Raw genomic sequence first — 16915 nt, forward strand, 5'->3', positions numbered from 1 at the left:
TAAATTTTGTGACGCAGCGCTGAAAACATTTTACTCCTTTCCATACTCACTGTTAACTCCTGGTAAAGGAAGTTTGTGCTCTGTGCATCGAAACAAAGTTTGATGAAAAGTGTCAAAGTTATCAGAGCGACTTGAATGAGTTTTGCCTTCAGGTTTTGATCAGTTCAAGAAGCCAAATGTGCTTGTGGCTGAAATGGTTAAAACCTGTGTGTTTTAAGAAAATCTTTAAAAGTAAAAAAATCTTTCTATCATTATTTTTAGCATACCCATGCATCTCTGCCTAGAATTGTGAGTGGAGCCTTCTTGCCGTTCCTTGAGAACCTCATATTCTATGTAGGACAGAGTTCTTTAGGCTATCTCGTGAGTAGCTGTGGTTCCCAGAATTTACTCTTACTTGAATTTCCTTTGCCCGTTAGTTATGCTTTTCTTTTGCAGTATCCTGTCTTAATTCTACAGTGAGAGCACCTTTTCAACCCACAGATCCCAAACTTAGTGCAGTTGCCCAGGGCAAGAAAAGAGTCATGAAAAAAATTCATAACAGTTACTAGTCTTCTCTGCTGGACCAGGCACATCTGCTGTAGTCTGTCATTTCTTTGCAAAGCAGGTGGGAGGTAAGTGCCTCCTTAACGTTTCTAGGAGACCTGGATTCCAATTTTAGCTCAGTCTGGGAAATTTTCATGGGGCTTTTTGGGTGAGAAATGTCTCATGAATTTGGAATATCTGAAAGTTTATTATCCTTTATATCTAGGCTTTCTATATGTCAGAATGGAACAGAAAATTGTATACTAAATATGTTCTACCGCCTTTGGTTCTTGAAAGATCTGTATGTCTCAAATTTGATTTCTAATGAACAGAAACTAACCAGAAGCAGTTATAGGAAGTCAGCCTGTCTTAGCTGACCAAGGCAGTGGCTTTGGTGATCTAGTCTACATTTGAAGCCAAGTGCTCTTGACTCTGAACTCTATTATCTGTGGGAATATTTTCTTTCACGCTTTCAAAGTTGGACTCACAATGAGAACTTTTTAAACCTGTGCTTCATCTCAGTCAAATGCAGTGTTGGAGCACATGTTGGTGTCACTGTGGTGTCGTTCTCATCGGCTGCCTTTGGCTGGTCTCTGCGGTGCTGATGGGTTTGCTTTTGTCTTTTTCCTCCAGGCTTCTAGTTAGTGCTTCACAGGATGGTAAACTTATCATCTGGGATAGCTACACCACAAACAAGGTAGGGACTGCAAAATCCCCCCGAAAAACCACCTGGGAAAAGGCGGGTTTTTAAACTCGGGTTCACTTATGTGAAATGTGTGACCCAGGAGAGGAAGGGGTCACAGTGAGTTTTGTGTTTAGCATAAAGTCACATAGGTCAGATAGAAGCCACGTCATGTGACTGGCACATTTACTCGTCTCCACTGCTGGACCAGGCCCATCTGCTGGAGTCTGTGATTTCTTTACAGAGCAGGTGGGAGGGAGATGCCTCCTTAACGTTTCTGGGAGACCTGGATTTCAGTTTTAGCTCAGTCTGGGAAGTTTCATGTTTTATTTAAAAATACAGAAGTACAGCTTTTCATTTAGTCATTAGTTTTTAGAAAAGATAATCTGAAAGGCATTATATGTTGAAGAATAAATGAAACTGTTTTAAAACTTTGATCCAAGGTTGTATCATATTGAATGAAAAAGTATTATCATTGGTCAAACGTGTAAAAGATCAAATTTAGTTGTATTTTACTGGACAATAGTAAATGTCTATAAAAGACTACAGTACTTATCACAAATCTATCCAAAGCATGGGGAGGTGTGCGCTGGGGTTAGTTACAATAATGTCTAGTTTGCTAACTTCAGTAAAAACATTTTGTTTTGTAAATGAATTTATGGCCATTTTGACAGGTCAGTCAATTGTCTTCTTTTTAATATGTAATTTTAATCAGAAGCCATACGACTACTACTTAAGTGCCTGCCTAACTGGAAGTGAAGACTCTGATAAACCTGGAGGTTAAATTGGTGTGCAGCACTGGATTTCTAATTAAATTATACTTTTTCTGACTGGCCACACATAGAAATTATTCTTAAAATAATTTTGGCTATTATTTTGTCATGTCCTGTGCAACAAAGTTGAAGACTAGAAATAGAACCATAATGTCAGGAGTTCATGTTTTGAACTTGAGCGTGTTTGCATCATCTGTGTTCTGTCATTTAGGTCCATGCCATCCCTCTGCGCTCCTCGTGGGTCATGACCTGTGCATACGCCCCTTCTGGGAACTATGTGGCCTGCGGTGGCCTGGATAACATCTGCTCCATTTACAATCTGAAAACTCGTGAAGGGAATGTACGTGTGAGCCGTGAACTGGCCGGACATACAGGTACACATTCTCATCAGTAACCTAAAGTGACATACACTGTTCACCTGACGTGTGGTACATGCTTTGGACATTTACCTCTTGTCAACAATTATTTAATGAGATTGGTTGCAACAATGGCCAGGAATATTCTGAAAATGAAATCAAGACAGGCCATGATATGCTTTTACTAGTAAGAAACCTTTGGATTTAAGTCACTGTCATGTCCCATTTTCAAGGATCTCGGGTACTTAGCTAACTCCCTTAGTAGCAGCCACCTTTTTTTTGAATATTAACACAACACAGTTCAGTCTCTTGTCTCCTCTAAACCATCTTCCATCTTGAGCACCTTTCCACAAAGATTTCCTCATCTAAACATATGTGGACGTACACAGGTCTGCATATATGTGCACATATATGTACTTATCCACATACCTCCTTACCAATCGTCCCCACGTACCTATACCAACTAGCACTCTTGTCGCAAAGGAAACAGAATAGAGTCCTAGGCTGTTTAAGTTCTTTCAAACAGGACCAGCTTTAAGTGCTAGGCAGCTTATGATTTTACCAGGTTTAATTTACCTGTGACAGTTATTCTTCATAACGAAAGGCATGGTGTTTCTGAAAAAGACGGTCTCGTCCTAATATTTTACTTCTGTGGCTGTGTTCTAAGCTCTCAAAATTATACCCCGCTAGGCTCACCTACTTCACATGCAGCCAAAGAAATCATCGTAATTAATGGAGTAAGGCGTATGCTTTCGATTCCAGTCAAGCAGTCTGTTAAATTAATTTTGGCCAGTTAAGAGTCTGTCCCTTGTCCTTTTACAGACGTGTTCCCTGTATTTCACTGATTCCTCACCTGCCTTCTGCTTGCTTTGGGGCTGCTTCCTTCTTAATTTTCTAGCTTCTTAGAGTGGAACCTAGACCTTTCTTCCTTCTCAAATATGAGCACGTAAAGCTATACATTTTCCTCTAGGCATGGCTTTCACTGCAGTAGGATTCAACATGAAGTATTTTTAAGACCCTTTTGATTACTTGTTTGATTCATGGGTTATTTAGAAGTATGTTGTTTAGGGCCTGCCTGGTGGCACAGCGGTTAAGTTCATACGCTCTGCTTCAGTGGCCCAGGGTTCGTTGGTCCAGATCCCGGGTACAGACCTGTGCACCACTTGTCAGGCCATACCGTGGCAGGCGTCCCACATATAAAGTAGAGGAAGGTGATGGGCATGGATGTTAACTCAGGGCCAGTCTTCCTCAGCAAAAAGAGGAAGACTGTCAGCAGATGGTAGCTCAGGGCTAATCTTCCTCAAAAAAAAAAAAGTATGTTATTTAATTTTCAAGCATCTGAAGTTTTTTTAGATAATTTCTTACTATTGATTTTTAACTAAATGCCATTATGTTCAGAGAACAAATTCTGTACCATTTTAATTTTAAATTTATTGAGACTTGTTTTAATGTAGCAAATGGTCTGTCATGTTGACCACACCATGTGCACTTGGAAAGCAAGTTTTTCCTGCAGTTCTTGGGCAGCGTTCTCATTGTGTTAATCAGTGGAAGACTTTGATGCTGTTCACATCTTCTGTATCTTCATTTCTATGAATTGCTGAGAGAAGGATGTTAAAATCTCTGATTATGGATTTATCTATTTCTCCCTTTAGTTCTGTGAACTTTTGCTTCCTCTGATTCTTTAATTCTGTAATTATTGCTTCCTCAAGCTCTGTTAGTAGAAGTATATCGCATTTAAGACTGTCACATCTTCCTGATGAACTGACTCTCTTACCATGATGAAACGTCTGTCTCTCTCTCGGATTTTTCTTTGTCATAAAGTCTACTTACTTTATCTCACGTTAATAATAGTCACTCTAGCCTTCGTATGCCTGTTGTTTGCATAGTATATGTTTTCCGATCCCTTTTCTTTCGATTTAACTGTATCTTCATAGAGTCCCTTACAGGCAGCACATCCAGTCACGCACCGCGTAACATTTAGGTTAACGACAACGTTGGTCCCACAAGATCACTGCCATGCAGCCTAGGTGTGCTATAGGCTGTGCCGTCCAGACTTGCGTCAGTGCACTCTGCTGTCTGCACAGTGACGGCGTCACCTAACAACACATTTCTGAGAACACGGCCCCGTTGTTAAGTGACACACAACTGTGGTTGGGCCTTGCTTTTCATCTATCCTAAAGGTTTCTGCCTTTTCCATGGTGTTGAGTTCATTTCTGTTCTGTGTGGTGCTGATACAATTTGACTGAGCTCTGGTGCTTTACCATAATTCTCCTTTCCTCCCTTTTTTGGGGCTGCCTGATTTTTTTTTTTTTTTTGGAGGAAGATCAGCCCTGAGCTAACATCTGCTGCCAGTCCTCCTCTTTTTGCTGAGGAAGACTGGCCCTGAGCTAACATCCGTGCCCATCTTCCTCTACTTTATACGTGGGATGTCTGCCACAGCATGGCTTGATGAGCAGTGCCACGTCCACACCTGGGATCTGAATCGGCGGACCCTGGGCCACAGAAGCGGAACGTGCGAACTTAACTGCTGCATCACTGGGCTGGCCCCTGCTTGATTTTTTTTTTTTTTTCTTTTTTGGTGAGGAAGATTCACCCTGAGCTAATGTCTCTGCCAGTCTTCCTCTCTTTTGTATGTGGGTTGCTGCCACAGCATGGCCACCAATAAGCGGTGTAGGTCCATGCCCAGCAACTGAGTCCGGGCTGCTGAAGCGGAGCATGCCAAACTTAATCACTATGCCACGGGGCCAGCCCTGGGCTGCTTGATCCTTTTTTAGAATTCTATTTTAGTTTGTTGGCTCTTTTGGTTACCTCTTTGCATTATTTTTGAGTGATTTATCTAGGGATTACAGTGCACACTCAAGTTTTTACAGTCTACTCAGAGTTAATCCTGTGAAATGCAGGAACCTCGCAGCCAAAGGCCTGTGTGCCGCCTCCTTGTTCTCTGACATCTCCGCAGGCCTGGCGGCTCCATGCGGTGTGAACCCCACAGTGCAGTGTTCCAGCTGTCCTTTCAACATCCTGAGCCGCTTGAAGAAATGTGAATAGTCTTTTACATTCACTCAGGTGTTTTCCACTTCTGGGGCCTTCCCTCCTTCCTGAACACGAGTTCCTTCTGGGCCTTCAGCCTGAGGGGCGCACTGTGGCGGCTCTGACAGTCAGTGCAGGTCTGCCAGCAGCGTCTCCTCTCCACGTTCACGTGTCTGGGAATGCCTGTTTTCCTTCATTCTTTTTTTTATTTTTAAAGATTTTATTCCTTTTTCTCCCCAAATCCCCCTGGTACATAGTTGTATATTTTTAGTTGTGGGTCCTTCCAGTTGTGTCATGTGGGACGCTGCCTCAGCGTGGCCTGAGGAGCGGTGCCCTGTCTGCGCCCAGGATCTGAACCAGCGAAACCCTGGGCCACCAAAGTGGGGCAAGCGAACTTAACCACCCGGCCACAGGGCCGACCCCTGTATTCCTTCATGCTTGAAGAATATTTTTGATGATTCTGGGTTGACGTTTGTCTTCTTTTAACACTTTGAAGATTTTTCTTTGTGTTTTAGCAGTGTGACTGTGATGTGCCATGTCTTTAACTAAATTGGGGGATTTTAGGCCATGTCTTCAGGTGCACTTCCTGTCCTATAGTCCCCTCTCCTCTTGCACACCAGCGAGTGCGCGTTCCTACCATCCCTTAGGTTCCTTCAGCTCCGTTCCTTTCAGTCTCCCACGTCTTCAGATTTGGTCGTTTCACACCTGTCCTCAGGTTCATGTGACTTCTCACCTCCACTAAACTGTTTATGTCAGATTTTCTGTTTTCAGTTCTAGAATTTGTTTGCTTTTTGTGTGTGTGTGAGAAATATCGTCGCTGAGCTAACCTCTGTGCCAGTCCCCCTCTGCTTCATGTGGGACGCTGCCACAGCGTGGCTTGATGAGCGTTGCTAGGTCCACGCCCAGCATCTGAGCCTGCGAACCCTGGGTTCCTGAGGTGGAGTGCGTGAACTTCACCACCATGCCACCAGGCTGGCCCCTCTGCTTTTTTAAAAATACTTCATGAACACACACACCACTGGGAGGGCTGTCTTCACCTGAGGTCTCCGGCCCCGCCCCTCCACAGATGCAACACCCCAGGGAGGAGCCCATCAGCACCCACCCTGTGTCCGACAGACTGCAGCCAGCGGCACACTGCTGCTTCCACCCCGGCTTGTTTACCGCAGCTACCGTCTCACGGAAGACACCTCCACGCCCCTCCTTGGCACCCGATCCCAGCTCTGGCTGTGCCTTCCTGGGGCTCAGGGGCCTCTGCAGATCGCTCGCTCCCTGTTCCTTCCCTAACACATACACACCTTCTTGTGGGCTCTTTATTTTCATTCTCTCTCCCCACCAAAGTGTGAGCTCCAGGAAGGCTAAGAAGTGCCTCTTTGTTCATGGACGTGTCCCAGGCACTCCGGGCACCGGGTCAGTTCTTGTGAAGTGAGCGAATGAGGAGGATTGGGAGGGACCCCCGGCCTCGACATGGTGACCAGAGGAGCAGAGGAGGCTGTGCGCACTTCCCGCTCACTGCTGCCAGGCCCCGCTCACAGTGCCTGCCAGCCCGTGGGCGCTGTGCTCACTGCCACATCTTTATCATGGTGTCAGCTCCTCCTGGCCTGTGGGCCACGCTGTGGCTCTCACCCAGCAGAGCATGGTGACTGTGGGGATTTGTTCATTCTTCACTGCACATGAGGCAGGGGGCGGGGTAGCTGACCAGGCCTTTGTTTGAAGCTAGACGTGGAACTTGCAGGTATCTTTGTTCTGCCAACACGTTTTTCAATTTACAAGACCGTAGAATTGGGGGCTTGCAGAGTGGGGTCATCGTCTAGGTCTGTTTTCCAGGTTACCTGTCCTGCTGCCGCTTCCTGGATGACAATCAGATCGTCACCAGCTCTGGAGACACCACCTGGTGAGTATATGAGCTCTGCACCCTTCTCTTCCTGCTCTCCTCACACCTGTAGCTCTAGACACGTAGGAAATAAGATTCTGAACGTTCATGAGGACATTTTAATTTGCAGTGGCCACGAGACTTCGAACACAAGTGGCAGTGAGTGATGAGTGAGTTCCTTGTAGATTTTGAAGCTCAGAGTTTAATTTTGAACAACTAAGAACTGATTCATAGATCTTGAAACCACAGTGGGGGCAAGTGCCTGCTTTGCTTTTGTCCCTGCGTGTTCCCCTGTTGGGGTGCCGCTTGCAGCCTTGTGGTGGAGCGTGCTTTTGTCCCCTTCTTAGGAGAGCACCATCTCACTGTGGACGGAGAGCCTGGCTGAAAACAGCAGGTGCCACAATTTCAAATGGATTATATCAAACTTCTTAATTTTCAGAGTTTTCACCTTACTTATACGTAGAAGCCCACTTACACTCTAGAATGTTTTCATTTGGGCACCATAGCATATAATTTAAGGGATCAGCTAGTTATTTCATAAGAGTCATTTTAAAGATTTTTTTTTTCCTTTTTCTCCGCAAAGCCCCCAGTACATAGTTGCATACTTTTAGTTGTGGGTCCTTCTAGTTGTGTCATGTGGGATGCCGCCTTAGCATGGCCTGATGAGCGGTGCCATGTCTGCGCCAGGATCTGAACCAGCGAAACCCTGGGCTGCCGAAGCGGAACATGCGAGCTTTAACCACTCGACCACGCGGCCGGCGCCCCAATAAGAGTCATTTTAGACTTAAACCGTCCTCCTGGGTTTTCCTGATCTTTAGAGGCCTTATGCAGCTAGGAGCTGGCTGGCTGGGCAGCTGCACAGACGCCCAGTCATGGCAAGGGGATGTCCTCCTCTGGTTCTGATGTTCTTATCCAACTCGTCCTATTTTACAAGGTGTCCTTTTTGTATAAATTTCATGGGTTCACAAAAGATTTATAATCTTGGCTGTTAATTTTGTGAAGAATTTCTTTATTAGAAGATATTTTTAAAGCTTTTTCATTTATGAATAATTTTTTTCAGACTCCTGGAAATGTCTTGCTTCCTTTCTGTAGGCCCTCAGGCCCTAGCAAGGAAACGCCCTGTGCAGTTTATGTTGAAACAGTCTGATTGGACTCGTGTTGCCAGGCTGAGCCCGATTTTCTGTGAGGCCGAAATGAAACCAGCAGCTTTCGGGGGGGGGGTGCTTTCTATGGGTTGAAGCATAGAAACAACACGAACACGTGGGTTTGTCCCCTCCAGAGCCGTCCTTGCTCGGCTGATGGTGCTGTCATTGCCTCCTCTCTTCTACCCTTTAAGTAGCCGCACAGCTCACAGCCGAGGGGCACCGAGCTCCACTCTGCCGCTGGGAGCACCAAGCCACTCTGTTTGTGGCTCCAAGAAAGGGCCAGGGGCCCTCAGCATTGCCCTGAGCTGTTTTTTACCTGGGGTTATCTCTGCATCCCAACCTGTGGGACCCCAGAAGGCACACCGCTGGCAGCCGCAGATAGAACATGCTGTGCCCCGTTTGGGGCGCTAGCCAGGAGCTTCCTCCTGCCCCTGCGAGTGCACACGGAGCTCACGTGTGTGGCACAGCCTCCAGTGTCCCTGCTGCAAAGAGACCTGGCCCCTCCCTGCTGGCGTTTGAACTGTGGAGATGAGTCACCCAGCGTCTGGCCACGTCCTCATCCGCATTGGGTTTGTTGGTTTGCCTCGTTTCCCTTCCAAACAAAATTGCATTACAAAATTCAGATTTGTCTTAAGCAAAAGCACAGACGTTTACTGTGGTCCTGGGTGGTTTGAAAGACCGTTTGTCACCTGACTGGCCGTCTGAGAAAGTGAGGTGACTGTGCTTGTCGTGTGCTCTGCTCCAGTGCTCTGTGGGACATCGAGACCGGCCAGCAGACGACCACGTTCACTGGACACACCGGGGATGTTATGAGCCTTTCTCTCGCTCCTGATGCCAGACTGTTTGTTTCTGGTGCTTGTGATGCTTCAGCCAAACTCTGGGATGTGCGAGAAGGGATGTGCCGGCAAACTTTCACCGGCCACGAATCTGACATCAATGCCATCTGTGTAAGTTGGGGGTTAAGATGTGGTTGGGGTCCTTCACCAGGTGCTAGCAAGTTAGATTACTTCTTGTAAACCGTAGAATACATCAAGTTTTAAAATGTTTTCAGAATTAGTTGCTCTCCCTTTTCTATGCGAATATGACCTAATTTACAAAAACCTCCCTATAGAAAACTAAGGTGTGATGTGATGTGATCTGTCCTTGCAAAGCCAGCTACTTCTGTACTGACCGACCGTTTGTCTTACAAAGGTTGGTGCTGTGTCTGTGCTGGGCCCTGCTTCTGGTCCTGGGGTGAGCCAGTGATGGGAATCACAGGGCTTCCCTCTAGGTGGGGGACAGACAGGGCAGTAACCTCGTCAGGATAGGCTCTGCAGGGCTGGGGCTGAACCTGGAGCAGGAGCCTTGCCCACCAGTCGGGGCATGCAGAATGCAGGAGCCTTCACTTCTGCATGTTGCCCTGCTTGGAGGGGCCAGCCTCGTCGGAGAAGGCGAGGGACGTGTCTGCTTGGGGTTCCTTCTCTGCCTTCCTCCGTGAGGCCTGGCTGCTGGCAGCCTGCAGAGAAGCGCCAGCCTCCCGGGGAGGACCCTGACTGTTCCTCGTGGAAGTGAATGATAGAATGCAATTTGCCGTGGGGAAGACGAGCGTGTCCTAGGCCCCAGACCCCCGTCCCTTTGGTGCGGTCTCCCTGTTTCTGCCCGAGCCCAGCCCTTGCTGATTTTTTTCTCCTGTGGCAGCAGTAGCCCTGCTGTTGGGCAGTCCGTATTTCTAGTATTTCTTTTTGTGCATTTGCACACTGTCTTGATTCGCTTTCTTTCTAGTTCTTTCCAAATGGCAACGCATTTGCCACTGGCTCAGATGACGCTACCTGCAGGCTGTTTGACCTTCGTGCGGATCAGGAGCTCATGACTTATTCCCATGACAACATCATATGTGGGATAACCTCCGTGTCCTTCTCCAAGAGCGGGCGCCTCCTCCTCGCAGGGTACGACGACTTCAACTGCAACGTCTGGGACGCGCTCAAAGCCGACAGGGCTGGTAGGTGACCATGGGGCCTTTCTGCGTCTCCTGTATGCTCAGGTAATCTCTCTCAGGATGGACATGGCTCACTTAAGGTGAAAGGTTTAGGTTTGGATCAGTTGGACTGGCAGGAAACGTGTGCTGCAGCCGAGTACACCTGCCAGCCCCATGGTGTGGCCCAGCAGAGGAACGTGACAGGCTGGTGGTGTCCAGGCACCAGAACCTCTTCCCACACACACTCGTGAGGTGCATGTGGGCAGGAAAGGGGCGAGTACCCAGTCTTCAAGGCCCCTGCCTTGCTTTCTCTCTCCTCCCATTGTACATCTTGGAGCTCTGCCATCTAAGTGTGGAGCACGCATTCCGGCAGGCATGCCCCAGTAAAGTATAAAGTGAAATTCACACATCAAAGGCGGGTGTGGTGTTGTCAAGTGTCTTAAAACACAAGTTGTACAAAAGATGAGAACTTCCTGTGTTGAAATGGCCATTGAGGGCAACTGAGCGGAATTGACACTTTTAGAGTCTTTCATCTCTGCCTATCTCAGTGCTTGGGAGGGAGGGAGAAGAGAAGGGAAAGAGACTGGGTCTGGGGTTTTCCCGTGACTCCCCGCTTTTGGATGGCTCTCCTTCCTGCCTCTGGGTTGAACTCCCCCTTGTTCTCCCCTGCTCCCTCTCTCATACCCTCCAGCTCCCACTGCCTCTGCCCTCACAGTCCCCTGTCATGGTGCCGCTGAGGACTATGGAAGCCAGCCAAGGCTGTTGGCAGAGAGCACTGCTTCCTCCAGCTGGAGCTGGTCCCTTCCTCAGCTGTAACACTGCTGAATGCAGGAGGTGGACCAGGGCTCTCTGAAATTAGCCTCAGGTTCCACTGGGAGGACTGGAATGTTCTGGCTGGTGATAATCCAAGCCAGACAGCCGACCATCAATAGGAGGCCCATCTCAGTGTGTGGGGTCACTGTGTGAAGCCCCGGTGGCCCTCCCTCTCGGCGTCCGTCACCAGCTCTCTGTGTTCTGTGCCCTGCCCTAGGCCCTAGGGGTCACAGTAATGAAGAACAGCCCACAGCCTTACACTCTCATGTTGTAACTGCCCTGGGATTGATGCGGTTTTGGTTTTTTTGTCATGATTTTTGTTCCATTTTTATTTAAGCTGCTTACCATCATGCATGCTCAGGAGTTGGTGCAAGAAGGCCTGGGTTATTTGTCATGTGTTTCTGCCTGCCTTGTTATCATGCTGTCTTTGACAGGCTGGTTACCAGGTTCTCCCGTATATTTCTGGTTTTTTGAACACTCCCCCTGCCGCCCCACAGCTGTAGGTCTGTCCTCGCTGTGTTGAGACAGGAGTGCTTTGACTTCTACTCGCCTTGGACGAGAGTGGTGATGTGCTTCTGTTCAGTTTCCCTCTGTCCAAACTTCCTCTCCCTCCTGGCTCCTTTCTTGATGCTGAGGCACTGCAGGGGCTTGACCTCGGGGCTTCTGGGTCTGCCTCAGTGAGTGGACCTGCCACCAGCCCTGTACAGCATCACTGCTTGGGGGACATCTCTGGGACCCGGAGTGACTGTGCTGTCATTTGCTCCCAGGTGTCTTGGCTGGGCATGACAACCGTGTCAGCTGCCTGGGGGTGACTGATGACGGGATGGCCGTGGCAACGGGGTCCTGGGACAGCTTCCTCAAGATCTGGAACTAGTGCTGACAGGTAATAATGCCCTTCGCCACATATACCTCCACGTGTTTCTCAGAGCACAAGTGAACTTGCAAGTCATGGTTTCTAGATTAATTTGGATGTGGAGTTAACTTGGAATTGTGGTAAGGTAAGCATTTACATCAGCCTGAAGTAATGTGCCCCTCAGCTGCAAACACAGATGGAGCCGTGGAAAGAGCAGTAACACTGATTATAGATCTGAATTTAGATGTTCTGTTTCTTTTTACATTTCTTTAAATTCTTTACAACAGCAGGTGGATGCCGCGGTGACTGGAAGACCATTCCAACCTTGAAGCGTTACAGTGATAGCATTTCCAATCCCCTACTAACGTGGGCGCCCTGCACCTCCCCCCAGAACTTCAAAGGGCAAGATCTTTCTCCTTCACTTATGCTGAAACCAAGAGCACAACTCCCATTAAGAGAAGAATCTGTGCTGTAAACTCAACAGACATGCATTCCTTCCGGGACCATTGTCTTTGTTTTCTTTTTTGTCTTGAATGAATATAAAAGGAGATACTATTATAATAAAAATGTTAACCAGAAGGTAAACTGGAGTGTAATTGTGAGACAGACAGGCCTTTCGCTAGTCTATTTGAGTTTTAGGTCAGCGATCCTGTTTCGTGAGGTTCATGCAACAAGTTGAGGACTTTCCCTTGTCATTGGTTCTAAATTTCAGGTCGTGTTGTAACAGGGTTTTGAAAACATTTATATTTCCTTTTTAAAATATATTCCTTTATGTTCACTAGTGAAACAGAGAAAGAGAGTCTAGTGCAGGCTCTCTGAAATTGTTAATGATGTAAATTTAGTCCCTGGTTTTTATTTTTTGTCCAGTGTCACACAGTTGTTGCGCACAAACATGGCGTAGAAAGAACGATGCTAAGAAGTGACACAGCCGAGCACGCGCTGTTGTCTTGAATGCGTGATGAACAGTAAACTCCAATCAGGACCTTTTTCTTCCCCAACCCATCCTCCACCTTCTCAATTCAGTTTTTAATCTCACGTTGGGTTTCCTTGTGAAGTTGGAGGGAAGTTTATAATAATAGCCTAACACTACCCCGTGCCCCACCCCCAAACATCAAGAACCTCTATTTTCAAGAGAGGTGCCCGTCCTGTGCTTGGATAGTCAGTCAATTATTTGTGTATGAAACAATGTACAAATCAATGTTTTGAAAATAATGATCTCAAACTTTCTAAGTTAAATTTTAAAAAATTTGATCGTTTGCCATATTGGGTGGGTTTACTCTTAGAATCGCATGCTGTAGAAATGCTCAAAAGTGCATATAGGACTCAGTCCTTAGATGTTCTTTTTCTTTTAAGAAATAACCTCTTTGAAGTTGTAACCATCGCGGCTCTGTCCACTTCTCTGTGCACACGCATCGGAAGCAGCACAGTACGCAGCTCCACACGCTTGAGTGACAGGATAGTCACTATTTTCTTTATTTCTCTAAAAAACAAGTCCTGTTCCAAACGATTGCTGTTGGCGGGGGTGGCGGGGAGCAGGGACTGGAGACCCCGGCCCCTCTTTATGCATCTCTTGCGGCCTGTCTCTCTGCGGGGCACGCCTTTGCATCTGAGGCAGATCGTTTTCTAGTTCGCAGACTCCTGGTATGTCTCGAGTCCGCTGTTCAGCAGCAGCGTTTAGACAGCAGTGTGTGGGCCTCCCCTGCACCCTGAGCACTGTCCCAGAGCAGCAGTAGGCTTCTCTCCATCCTGTTCCTCTGCAACATCCTGTACAAAGCTGTGCTGTGACATGCGGAGGCCTGGGTCTGGCAGAGTTGAGTCAAGCGAAGCCCCTTCCTTGTCTTTCCATCGCCGCCTCTGTAGAGCTCTCTGCACCCTGCCCCCTCACCTTTTGTATTTAATTTTAAGGTCGGTGTACTGCAAGGAAGCTGGATGCAAGATAGATACTATATTAAACTGTGCTGTTATTTAAGATGTAATAAAGCAGTTTGACATGAGGGACTTTGGTGTGGCTGCTTTTTTGCTGGTGTGTTTCAGTTTATGGAGGCGGCCACCTTCCCCTGGCTGCCCCCTCCTCAGTGAGGTCTCACCCACGTGGTTGGGTGGCCAGTGCCTCACCAGCCCTCAGCTGCCCACGTTTCTGCCCATCCTTGTCCCCATCACAGAATCCATCAGAGGAGCAGTGGACCTCAGACAGGCTCTGCACAGCAGCAGGGTCCTGCAGCCCTGGCCACCGTCACCACCCAGACCACCCTGTCCCATCCACTCTCAGGCCGCTTCCCCAGGTGATGTGGGTCTCCTGAGGCCACTATCCTGCTCTTCTCACCTGCACCCCACCTGGCGGCCCTTCCCTCCTCTTCTCTCCCTAAGAGATCTGAGGACATTACTCCAGAGACATGCTTTCCTGCTGACTGAGTGGTTTTCATCATAGTCTGAATAAAAGAACTGCATCTTGTAAGAAAACGTGAGCATCTGCCACCAAAGCGTGAGAACCAAGCATAGCACGCGAGTATTACTGAGGAGGCCGCTCGCTCCCCCTCCCGGCGTCCCTTCCCTGCCTTCTCTGCCAAAGGACACACCATCTTTATTTTATAGGTTCTGCGAGGTTATAAAAGGTAACTTGGCAATCTTCCCGGGTCACACGCTGGTACTTTTCCTAAGTAAGTGAAGATGGCTCTCGGTGGGCAGCATCCTGCCCGGGCTCCATCTCCCACTGTCTGGAAGTACAGGCAGCAGGGGCCTCCGGACTTCGCCTGGGGAGGGCCTCAGCGGCCCCACGCCAGGTCTCCTGTGCGTTTCTGCCGGGAACAGGGACGCTGTCTCTTGGGTGACTGGCAGCCTGAACAGTGTTCACCTGGCTTCAACCTCCTCCCCCACTTCTCCTGAAATAAATTTGTTCTTTGCAAGTTTTAATGCTGCCAACTGTCTTAGAAAATGCCAGAGAGCATCTGAGGTGCTCCCTGGGCAAGCAGCCTGAGTCCTCCAGAAGGAGGGTCTCCTGGGGTCGAGAAGCAGGGGCACAACTGCCGGTAGTGGCCCACCCTCAGGTGGCACAGGTGGATACGAGGTCAAATGGAGCCTCACCAAAGGCTGGCTGGCCTGCAGATGGCCACTTGTTCCCCTCAGGAACCCCTGTGTCCAGTGCCCCAGCCTGGCACCAGCATGTCTCCTGGGCCCTGACGTCGCAGCTGCACAGCACAGCCCCTCTGCTGGCCTCGAGGCTGCTGTCCCACTTTCTCAGCAAAGCAGTCACTGAGCACAGGTGCCAGCAGGGGCATTTGAGAGCAGCCGGCTCCTGTGTTGAAGGAAGCGGTGTGTGTGCTGCTAGTGGGAGCCGCAGTCTGCAGTTGCTTTCTGAGCCTGAGCAGGACCCCTTAGCACTCAGCCTCCGATGCCTGACTCACCTGGGAGATGACCTCTCGCTCCTGGCCTCATCCCCTCCAGGGGGCCAGCCCTTCTCCCTTTTCCTCCAGCCGCACCTGCAGCCTCTGCCCCCTTGGGTCCAAGTCACCGGCCCACCTGTGGTGCTGTGCACACTTGCCACTGGTGCGATGTCCACTTCGCCCAGCACCGAGCCCCTCGCAGCCGGGCCTCACAGTGACCCTGTGGGCCCTCACGCTGGCCACCCACACAGTGTCTGCTGCTCACCTCGGCCCTGGAAGCCAGAGGTGTCCCCTGCCTCCTCCAGCACCTGGCACTCACGTCTGCTCACGCAGTGGTCACTGCACCAGGGCGTGGGTTTCCCTTCGACCCTAGCAAGGAGCAGTACCTACCCAGCCACCACGGGGTCCTCGGGGTCCTCGGTGCTCTCCCTGCCTGCCTGGACCGACCACCGACCACCGACCGGCACTGGGGGCTGCAGCGGGCATGCGCTTCTGAAGCAGGCTCCCTCCTCCTTGCCAGCCCTGCCTCTCCCTCCCCACGCCCCACCCCCACCACTCTGCTCTGTCTCCCAAAACCAGACCAAAGAGGAGACTGCCAAGTGGGCAATTCCAGACACTGGACCCTGGGGAGGACTGGGTAAGTCCTGGGAAGGAGGCTGGAGCTGTCCTAGGCATGCTGGCTGGAGGCCAGAGGCTGGGAGATGGACAAGATGACCTCTGGAAAGCCCAGATACTCATCTCCTTCCAAGGGGGCTGCAGTCCCTCTCAGCAGCCTGTCACCCAGGCTCCTGGCCACTTCCCCTATTGGGTGCTGAGTGGGCTCTGTTCACGCCCGTTCACCCCAGCTTGGCACAACTGAAGCCAACTTTCCCCAGAGCTAAGAGCAGGTCCCAGAAGAGGAGCACCCCACCACCCCCTGCACCTGAGAGCCAGGGGCACCCCCTGCCTGCTCCCAAGAGCCAGGGAGTTCCCCAAACTCATCCAAAATCCAGGGGCACCCCCTTGTCAGCTCTAGGTGGGTCACCTTATCCCACCCACCCTCCAAGGCTCAGGCTCCCCACTTCCACCACCCACCCCACACATCCCGCTGTATCATTCTACCTTCAGAAGAGGATGGGTCAAGGTTTTGGGGGTCTGAAACTTAAACAATACCGGAGTCATATTGAGAAAAAAGAATATAAAGAAACAAATACCAATTATGTTAAGAGTTGCAGGCAGCCCTGGTCCCGGGAAAGGGTAAGGCATTGGCATGTCCCCCCCCCCCAACCCCTGTAGCCTGGCCGGAAGGGAGGAAGCTCCTCCAAGGCCTGACTGGCATCCTCCCCCACGCTGGCCTTTGACCCCGCTGCCGGCCCTTCCCTCTCCCCACCACAGCTGGCTCATCCTTGCACAGCCTTTGGACTCAGCTCAAGTGAAACCTCCCCTAGGAACTTTCTGGATGCCCTAAGTTGCCCCTCCCAGCATTGGCCTTCGACTTCCCTGACAGCCTTGGGGCACCGGGTGTGAGTTCAAGGCCCCCGAATCCCCAGGGTGGGCCCTG

At 49.5% G+C, this 16915-nt stretch overlaps 1 protein-coding gene across 12 annotated transcripts in view; it reads left to right on the forward strand.

Annotated features, from left to right (window-relative positions):
• Positions 1–13989, forward strand: part of GNB1 (G protein subunit beta 1) — a 78795-nt gene extending 64806 nt beyond the window's left edge. For all 12 annotated transcript variants that reach the window (XM_070611138.1, XM_070611127.1, XM_070611128.1 and 9 more), the window contains 7 exons: positions 1156–1219; positions 2189–2351; positions 7185–7251; positions 9121–9322; positions 10137–10353; positions 11910–12025; positions 12283–13989. In XM_070611138.1, coding sequence (XP_070467239.1) covers positions 1156–1219; positions 2189–2351; positions 7185–7251; positions 9121–9322; positions 10137–10353; positions 11910–12016 — 820 coding nt within the window. In that variant the 3' untranslated portion in view covers positions 12017–12025; positions 12283–13989. The remainder of the gene's footprint in view (positions 1–1155; positions 1220–2188; positions 2352–7184; positions 7252–9120; positions 9323–10136; positions 10354–11909; positions 12026–12282) is intronic.
• Positions 13990–16915: the final 2926 nt, after the last annotated feature.

Source organism: Equus przewalskii, chromosome 2 (assembly GCF_037783145.1).
Source record: "Equus przewalskii isolate Varuska chromosome 2, EquPr2, whole genome shotgun sequence".
Lineage (NCBI taxonomy): Eukaryota > Metazoa > Chordata > Mammalia > Perissodactyla > Equidae > Equus > Equus przewalskii.